The sequence below is a fragment of the Dipodomys spectabilis genome, unplaced genomic scaffold (genome assembly GCF_019054845.1).
Source record: "Dipodomys spectabilis isolate Male_0828 unplaced genomic scaffold, ASM1905484v1 ptg000091l, whole genome shotgun sequence".
Classification (NCBI taxonomy): domain Eukaryota; kingdom Metazoa; phylum Chordata; class Mammalia; order Rodentia; family Heteromyidae; genus Dipodomys; species Dipodomys spectabilis.
The window spans coordinates 776,152-786,012 of record NW_024870768.1 but is presented as its reverse complement, the minus strand read 5'-3'; the positions used below and the strand labels follow the sequence as shown (position 1 = coordinate 786,012).

The 9,861-nt window shown below is 40.6% G+C and overlaps 1 protein-coding gene across 3 annotated transcripts in view; it reads right to left on the bottom strand.

The window, feature by feature from the left end:
* Nucleotides 1-404: 404 nt before the first annotated feature.
* Nucleotides 405-9,861, bottom strand: part of Pfkfb1 (6-phosphofructo-2-kinase/fructose-2,6-biphosphatase 1) — a 55,368-nt gene continuing 45,911 nt past the window's right edge. For all 3 annotated transcript variants that reach the window (XM_042684836.1, XM_042684837.1, XM_042684835.1), the window contains exons 11-14: nucleotides 5,140-5,269; nucleotides 2,014-2,076; nucleotides 1,052-1,116; nucleotides 405-698 (exon numbers count right to left, since the gene is read on the bottom strand). In XM_042684836.1, the coding sequence (XP_042540770.1) occupies nucleotides 639-698; nucleotides 1,052-1,116; nucleotides 2,014-2,076; nucleotides 5,140-5,269 (318 nt within the window). In that variant the 3' untranslated portion in view covers nucleotides 405-638. The remainder of the gene's footprint in view (nucleotides 699-1,051; nucleotides 1,117-2,013; nucleotides 2,077-5,139; nucleotides 5,270-9,861) is intronic.

The following is a 9,861-nucleotide window of genomic DNA, read 5'->3' as shown; positions in this document are numbered from 1 at the left end:
CTTATTTTATTTTTTTGGGTCCGGTTGTGGGGCCTGAACTCTGGGCCTGGGCACTGTCCCTCAGCTCTTCAGCTCAAGGCTAGCGCTCTACCACTTGAGCCACAGCACCACTTCCGGCTTTTTTCTTTTTGCTTATGTGGTGCTGAGGAATTGAACCCAGGGCCTCAGGCATGCAAGGCAAGCGCTCTACCACTGAGCCACCTTCCCAGCCCTCACAGTGACTTTATTTTTCTGTGTCATTTTTGGAGGTGCTACTCTAGGACTATATTCCAGGAAGCTCTTTGCCTCCCCTCCTCCCCGCCCCCAACAACCCCCCTGTCCCAACTCATTTCACATCCAGAACATCAGCATTGGGTTTGGACCAAGATCTTGGAAATGAAAGGAGAAGTCTTTAATCACCCATCAACAGGCAGTACGAAGTCTTTATTCATCAGAAAATAGAAATTAAGATAGTTTGATCTACAGCTAGGTAGGCTCTTTAATTGTGCCTAGGAATTGAGACTTGTTTGGGAATTGCTGAGGACTTGTACATTATAGCTAGTGTTCTCTCATTGAGGCTAAGGCTAGAATAGCAGGTACAGCTGTCCTACAGGTGGGAGGCAGTGAGCACAGAGGCAGTTTGAACTCTTGGAAAAGGCTCAGTAATGGGCAGGGACGGTATCCAGGGCTTCCTTGGGTTCCCGGGTGATATCCACATTCTGAAAAGAGATTGCAGGGTTAAGATGAAGGAGATAGCAGTGTAGATCCTCAGTCCTTTTCCAGCCTCCTGCTTTCACTGCTGGGCTCCCATATTTTAGCCAGGCCCAGGTTCTGACCCTTTTCTCAGGCAGGCCTCTGGGAATCTTAATCTAGGGCCTTTGGGGCAGGGAATGTCCCAGTCCAGTGCCTACAGTGCTTCAGATCTGGGCTATGGCTCCTTCATTTCTGGGGGCTGGTTGTTTCCCCATTGATATGAACCATCCAGGATCTTTAGGGCTAGGGTGGCTCTTCTGTGAGGGAGTGTGTTCTCACCATGCTGTACCCACAGCTAATTCCAGTACAGAACGCCTACCTCTGGCTTCTCCCGGTGTGTGTTCACAGCCTCTACATTCAGGTAGATGGACTCCACTTTACAGCCTCAGAAAAGAACAAGCCATGTGTTCATAAGCCCTTGAGGTAAACACAGGTCTTCCTGAGGTATCATTCCCTATCCCATAGCACCGCCCCCCCCCCCCCCCCCAGCTACATTGTTCTGTAGGGAGAGGAATTCAGACTAGGCGGATGTGTGAGGAAGATGTTCCCACCTCCACCCCTAACAGTCTCGAGTTGTCTGAGTTTCAGTTGCTCATTTGTACATGGGTAGGAGATGATGTAAGACTGATGAATTCAGAAGACATGGAAGAGCCCTTGGCCACTGGTCTTGGCACTGACACCCAGGCAGTCTGCTTAGTAGTTAGTGTGGTTATGATGATACTGGATGTGTGGATGTCATGAAGGAGTTCTAGGAGCTTGGGACTGATAGAGGAGGCTTAATGCCTCCGGAAGCCCCATTAACTCTGTTCCTGTGGAACACATGCTACTTCAGGTGCAGTAGGTTATGCTGTTCTGTTTATACCCCTGAGTAGATTTGAATATGTCCTTTCTCTGCTTGTGAACCTTTCCTAACTAATACCCAATAGAGTCTAAACTATGCAGGATAGATGGTGTGCCTAGAACGATATATAAACTTTCCTCAATATAGCCTCAACCTACAATTTTTTTCTCTGGTTTCCTTTGAGGACTACCCTTTATAGCTCAGTGTTCTGTGCTCAGTGCTGGGTTAGAGATAGCAAGTTGGAGTGAGGCCCCAGATTTAGAGACCATCCTACTTCTTCTCTTTTATTCTACTGCCACCAGTCTTAGCTCCATTAAGATACTCTACCACCCACCCAGGAACCCTCTGCTCCCCAGAACTCTGGAACAAATGGCAGGCAGTGGAAGCAATGTTTATGGCCTCTATGTCCCTTTCCTTAGATGAGACTGGGGTATACTCACCATAAGCCACAGGTGTGAGTTTGAGAACTGTGTGTAGAGGGCACTTAAGATAGGGCAGCTCATCTACAAAGAAGGAGATAACAGTTTTCAGAGCCACTGTGCTGTTCCTAGCATCACCTCTCAAGCTCCTGGATTTCTGGTCACATCCCCTTCCATATCCCTGTCCCCAGGTGGGCCTCATCACACTCTGAAGGGGATGCTAACAGACTGGGCAGGGAGAATGTGAGCAGCCAGACTGACTTGGAACAGGGAGGAAAGAAAGCCTTGGGAAAGGTAAGCTGACTGGGAGAAGAGATAGCTATATCCTCATTCTTAGAATCACCAAGCCTCCCTCCTGCCCCAGGCCAGACCTTCCACTGAGTACTCCCACTACAAAGGCCCATAATTCATCTTGGCAAGTGTTCTCTGAGACCCTCCTATGTTCCAGTTCTGTGGCAGTGATGCATATGGCTCTTGACTGCTCCCACAACCTCCTCCAAGCCTGGGCCTGTTTTCTGGGACTCTCCTTCTTGTTCATGATTGACAAACACTGCTTAAGGCACTGATTCCCAGTTATTTACTATTATATGGAATGCCATTCCCCTATTATGTGAAAGTTATTGGCAATTAGCTGAAACACAGTTTCCTTTCTGACCTGTTTCCATTTTTTGGCAGTATTGAAGACTAGGGAGTTAGGCCCAGGGAAGTGGGCTTCAATGGGAGAGGGACTGGTTTGAATTCACAGCTAGGAAGTGGCAGTGCAGGGACTCAAACCCGAGGCCCAATGAGGACAAGACACTTGCTCTACACTTACGGTCTGCAGCTGCTGCCGTGGAGGACCTCACAGTGGGCTAGGGGTGACATTCTGAGCATTTTTCCCTTTTTTGTTCTGGGACTTGAGGGCCTGGGTGCCATCCCTGAGCTTCTTTTGCTCAAGGCTAGCGCTCTGCCACTTGAGTCACAGCACCACTTTCAGCTTTTTCCAAGTAGTTTATTGGAGATCAGAGACTCACGGATTATCCTGCAATCTCAGCCTCCTGAATAGTTAGGATTACAGGAATGAGCCACCAGTGCCTGACACTTTTCCTTCTTGTATCTACCCTCGTAGTCCCCAGGATTCAACGTGGATTCCCACCTTCCCTCATTAGCTAGAACAGTACTTATCATGGATTCTTGTCTCTTGGGCTCACTCTAGGCCTACAAGGACTGCTACCATCTTCTCAGACTCCTGAGACAAGATGGGCATTTTCCTGGGCATACATCCTGTTTCTGTTCATTGTCATCAGACTATTTGCCAAGGATTTTTTGTGCTTGATCTCATTGCACCCTCATTGATGCTCTTGGATCTTGTCTACCCTCATTGTCCACATGAGGAAACAGACTCAGAAAAGTGAAGCATTGCCGGGCACTAGTGGCTCACACCTGTAAATCCTAGCTACCTACTCAGGATGCTGAGATCTGAAGATCACAGTTCAAAGCCAGCCCTGGCAAGAAGGCCCATGAGACTTGTACCCCCAATTAATCACCAGAAAACCAGAAATGGAGTTGGTGGCTCAAAATGGTAGAATGCTAGCCTTGAGCAAGAGTTCAGGAACAGCACCCAGATCCTGAGTTCAAGCCCCATGACTGATAAAAAATGGCCAGCCTCTTTTTCCTTTGATCCTTCAGATGTAACTTTGATAGCGCTTTAGCTCTTTTATTCTATGGGTCTATCTTCTCATTATATCATCTCTTTGGGCCTTGTTCTATCATTTTCCTGAGTGATGGGGGTAAAACTAACAGATTGGCAGTGTGGTACCTGCTGCCCAGGGAAGTCGTGAGCAGCTGGCATAACTTGTATATAAGAGTGGGTATGGGAAGTGGTGAAAGAGAGAGGTACCTATGCTCCCCATATTATGCTTCTCATGTATATTTTAGATGGGAGGGACTCTAGTATGTACCTTGAACTAACTCCTATCCCTGACACTGAGCCCTCTGAGCTTGGGCAAGCCACTTCACACGACAAGCCTTGACTTCCTCATCAGGGCAATAGGGATTACAGTGCCTACCTCATAGTCTGAAAAAGTACCCTGACAAATAGATATGAACACATCAGAATTCTAGTAGTGCAAAAATGCCCATCACCCATCCCATCACCAATTTCCAGTGACAAAACTGAAGACTAGTTAGAGAAAATAACTTATGCAATGTCAAATTCTCAAGTTCCCTGGATGATTCCATATTTTGAAAATAGCCTAATAGAAAAGACCCAAGCATCTAAGACATTGGAGGCATTAAATATAATATTTCATTGTCTCAAACACTCAAAATATCTTGGAACACTTTCAGTATCCACATTACAAATGGCTTTCATATGTGAAGGTGATACAGCAGTCCCTTGTCACACCCCTTGTCCAGTTTGTATGCAAACAGTGTATAGATATTCTGTAGATGATTTTTAGACAGATTACCATTTGAAAAAAATTAAAATGAAGCCAGACACATGTGACTCATGCCAGTTATCCTAGCTAGTCAGGAAGCTGAGATCTGAGGCTTGGGTTTCCAAACTAGCCTAGACAAGAAAGTTCAAGAGATTCCAATTAACTACCAAAAAAGATAAAAGTGGAGCTGTGGCTCAAGTGTAGAATGCTAACCTTGAGTGAAAATAGCTTAAGTGCAGTGCCAAGGCCCTGAGTTCAAGCCCCAGTTCTGGCAACAACAAAAAATTAAAATGAGAAATTATTGCTATAGAAACCTATAATTAGGATCAAGAGGCCACAAAAGGTCACAGTCTCATTCAAGGACAGTATACTTCAGACAAATACTAACTCAACATTTTAGGCTAAAGCAGACTTAATTCTGGCTTTTAAATCATTACTTCATAATAATACAACAGCCCATATAAATATTATGAACTGTTCTAAGCTCTTTATATATTTCACTAAAATTTTACCATTCACTTTCCCTGCTTCACAAACTGAGGCTCATGAGGGTTACAGTACTTTGTCATAGGTAGGATGGTTAGTATGTAACAAAGAATCCGAGCTTAGGTATCCTTGATTTAGATATTGTACTTTTAACCAGTAAGATTTAAATCTCCAGTTGCAGGTGTCAGCATCTTAAATCACATCCAGATCCCCATGCCAGGAACAAAGAAAAGGGTATTACCTGAACTTTTATCCAGAAAGTACGCCAGGAGACACCGCATGACAGCCTGGTGGCAGATCACCAGAACATTCTCCTGTCGCTCCAGCTCCATTATAACTGGCTCCAGACGCTGAACCAGATCCTCATAGGACTAAAGGTGAAAGAAATACTTAGGCATATTTAATACAGAGGAAGACTTCCCAGGAACTGGACAAACCTAGTTAGGGGGTCTGTTGAGTTATAACTCATTTTCTCTTTAGGGTCTCAGTTTCTTATCTATTTAATGGATATACATATATTATAAATATTAAAATATATAATACAATAAACATTATATAACATACAATATAAACTATATTATATATTACATGTATAATATGATATGTGCTATGTATCACATATTAGATATGTGATATACGTTTATATTGTAATATATATGTGTATACATACAAACATACACACACATATGTGGCTTTATAACAACAAAATTCTCCATTACAAGGTCTGTACTAAATTGCACCACAGATATTTTAAAAGAATAAGGAAATTCTGAATATAGGGTTCCAAAATGAATATATATATATTATATATATATATATATATATATATATATATATGTAAGGTATGTAGAAGCCAAAGTTTTCCTGTGGGCACTTAGTAAGGCTCTTTAAAGAAATTTATAGAATTATAAGACAAAGGGCTAAGTGTGCACACAGAGGGGATTTGGGACCAAGATGAACAAATCTGAGACTCTTGAAGGGCAAGTCTGTAATTCTCAGTAAAATGTAAGCCAGCAAAAGTCCATGAACAGGTAAAAGGGAAAACAGCAAGAAAATGCATCTGTCCCTCCATGATTTTTGCTGGAAATAAAACAGGGAAATCCTCCTGTAAGAATTTATAAGTCTAACCTGGTATGGGTGGTTCATGCCTAAACCCTAGCTATTCAGGAAGCCGAGATCGAAGGACTGCAGTTCAGAGCAAGCCCAAGGCAGGAAAGTCTGTGAGAATCATATCTGTGATTATCCCCCAAGAAGCCTCAAAGTAAGCTGTGGCTCAAGTGGTACAGCCTGACTTCAAGCTCCTGGATCAACCACCACACATGCACACAAAAAGAATTGTAACTCTAAGTTCCCTTAGGTGGCTTTGTGATTCTGAATTATACTCTATATATGTTTTACAAGGTGGTTTTTTAATGGTCTTGAGTTGGTAGCTTCTAGGAGTAACTGGAAAAAGCAAATGGAAATTCTCTATAGATTTTCTCACCTCTGCTGCATGGGATTTCCATAGATAAATTCTTGTCAAAATGAAGCTCATAAATAGACAAGGAAATAAGCGGCTATGGATGAAAATAAGAAATAACAGGAATATAATCCTAAAAACATAAGATAAAGGATGAACAATATAAAATTAATGCTCGAAATATTTAAAGAAACAAAATATGCAAGTAAAAATCTAAGAAAGAAGCAAGAAATATATGATATAGATTTCAGAAAGAACTAAATAGAATTTCAGAAATGAAAACTATAGTCATTAAAGTTGAAAAGTAAATGGAGGGGATAGAGACTGCGTATTAAGTATGATTTGGTTTCTGAAGTGAATTGGAAGATAAAATAGAGCAAAATTCTCTAGAAGCCAACAAAGAAATCAAAGGGATAGACGAAGGATAAAGGGAGGAGTGACACTTGCCTAACAGTATTTCCAGAAAGAGATAACAGACAGAATATGAGAAGAATTTTTAAAGATGTAATAATATCTGATAGCATTGTACAATTGATGAAAATCCCAATCCTCAAATTGAGGATGTCCAACTCATATCAAGCAAGATAAAATAAGTTATTATCTAGACTTCAGAGGACAAAACAAAGAAAAAAAGCAACAAACATACAAGATACAATATTATGTTAGTCATGTATATTAGAATGCTGAGTGTAAGATGGTCTTAAAGAGACAGCCAACACTCCCATGTTTCCATAACACTGAGGCTCAGGGATAGTTGAATGACAAGGAAGAGCTAGGGAGGACAATAGTAAACAATAAGCAGAAGCTAGATGAAGTCTAGAATTTGAACTTTGGATTTATATAAGAAGCAGTGAGCCCTAACATAGAGCTCTGAGCAAAACGGTAATGCAGGGGGCCAGCACTGTAGGATCTAGCTTAGCCTGTTAACTGCCTTTTCTAGTCTAACTTGTCTGGAATTCAGAGAGGAAAAAACAAATATTCCCCAGAAAGGAAGTTGAAATCACAAGGCTGAGGGGTAATTCACTTTCTTTTTCTCAGTGAGGAAGAAAACCTGGTGTTTTTTTTAAAAATTATTTTTGTTTTGCTGTAGTGGTGGTTCATTGCAGTTTTTATTCTGTTCTTGTCCTTAGTACTCAAGTTTTCACTTTTAGTTATTCTTAGTTGTATCATGTCCTCTGTTCTATTAACTCCAACATTTCACATAACTCCACCCCATAAATGTTCCCTTCTTTCCTATTTTGCGTCTTCTATTTTCTTTCTGCATCACCCTTTGTTAGCATTTAATTATTAGTACCTCTCTAGCTAATAACTTTTAAACTCCTAGTGTATCCTATAAATATTCTAGCTTCTTTCTTTTGTAACTTTATTGGGAGTGTAGTTGATGTTTTGTACTATGGCTAAGTATCTGACAGTAGGGCTTGTGACCCTTAGAGAATACTCTCTACTAAGAAGACTGAAAAATCCCTCAAACAATATAAGAAGATGGCTGGAATTCAGCTCAAATAGTAGAATGCTTGCCTACTAAGTATGAAGCTCTGAATTCAAACCCAAGTACCACCCAAACAAATAAAAAGAGACACCCATCCTAAACATGCACAAATCACAATGTAGAAACCTAAGAAATAAGAATAGAGAGAATATAACTTCTCAAAGGCTCATAATTCCTTAATAACCAAAGTGAAAGTACTAAAATAGCTAAAATGGAAAAGAATTCAAAAGCCAAGTTTTAAAAATGATTGAGGGGCTGGGAAGGTGGCTCAGTGGTAGAGCGCTTGCCTTGCATGCATGAGGCCCTGGGTTTGATTCCTCAGCACCACATAAGCAAAAAGACAAAAGCCGAAAGTGGTGCTGTGGCTCAAGTGGTAGAGCGCTAGCCTTGAGCTGAAGAGCTGAGGGACAGCACCCAGGCCCAGAGTTCAGGCCCCACGACCGGACCCAAAAAAATAAATGATTGATATGCTGGGTACTGGTAATATAGCTCACAACTATAATCCTAGCTATTCAGAAGGCTGAGATCTGAGGATTACTGTTTGAAGACAGTTCAGTTGGTGAGACTTTTAGCTCCAATTAACCATCGAAAAGCTAAAAGTAGAGCTGTGGCTTAAGTGGTAGAGTGATAGCCTTGAGCACAAAACCTCATGGACAGAACCCAGGTCCTGAGATCAAGTCCTAGGACTAACACACACACACACACACACACACACACACACACACACACACACACACACACACACACACACACACACACACACACACACACACACACACACACTGTGACCTCAGAAAGAATTCAAACATCAAATCGGTAACATGGATGAGCAATTCAAGGCTATGTGATTTTGAAATAAAAAGAAAATGATGAAAATGAAAACTTCAATAAATAAAATAAAAAACGGAAGTGGAAATCATCATCTACTATCTCAAACAGAAGAAAGCATATAGGGTATTGAAGACAAGGTTGAGAGAGTACTATATTCAGATAGCAATAAAGGAATAAAAGTAAATGTGAACTCAGATTTTTAAGCACTCTGAGTCATGATCAAGAGACCAAAACTAAGAATCTACATGTTAGAAGAAGGAGCAAGATAAAAAGTAAAGTTATAGGAAAATGATTAAATGGAATTATTAGGGAAATAAAGGAAGCGTTTGGTATCCCAAATATACATAACCAAAAAGAATCTCTCCATTTCCCATTGCAGTTAAAATTCCAAGAATAGAGAACAACAAAAAGATATTGAAAGCTGCAAGAGAAAAATGTCAACTTCATGTAAAGGCAAAAACAATTTTTTTCAAACTTCTGAGCAGAAATCCTAAAAGCTACAAAAGCATGGAATAATATATGTCAAGCCCCAATAGTAAATAACTGCCCATTAAGAGCACCATATCCTACTTACCACTTAAAATCAATGAAGAAATAGAGACCTTCAAAGACAAGCACAAAATAAAGCAATCCACGACTACAAAGCCAGCTTTGTGAAAAATATCCTATACCCTGAGTAGGAATAAAGATAAGTCAGAAACATGAGAGCTCAGGAAAGAATACATTTCATGAGGAATTTATAAATACATTTGAAGAGGAAAGAATCAAATATGTTTAACTCAATAAATCAACAACCTAAGATGAATGAGAGCAAAAGAACAAATCATAATAGAATCAACCATAAAAAATACAACAAAACAACAGGAATTACCAAACTTCCCTTGATAACCATAAATGACTTTAATTCTCTAATTAAAAGTCATAGACTGGATTATTCGATTCAAAACAAGATCTACTTATTTGTTATCTGGAAGAGACACCCTCACTGACAAGGAAACACATACTGAAAGTGAAAGAATAGAAATTATATACCAAGCAGTGGAAGACAAAAACTAGCAAGGGTAGCTACATTCATACCTGACAAAACAGACTTTAAGCCAAAATTAGTCATAAGAGATAAAGAGGGTAAATATATTAGCAAAAAGAATAATCCATCAAGAAGATATAATGCCTTCTATAATCTT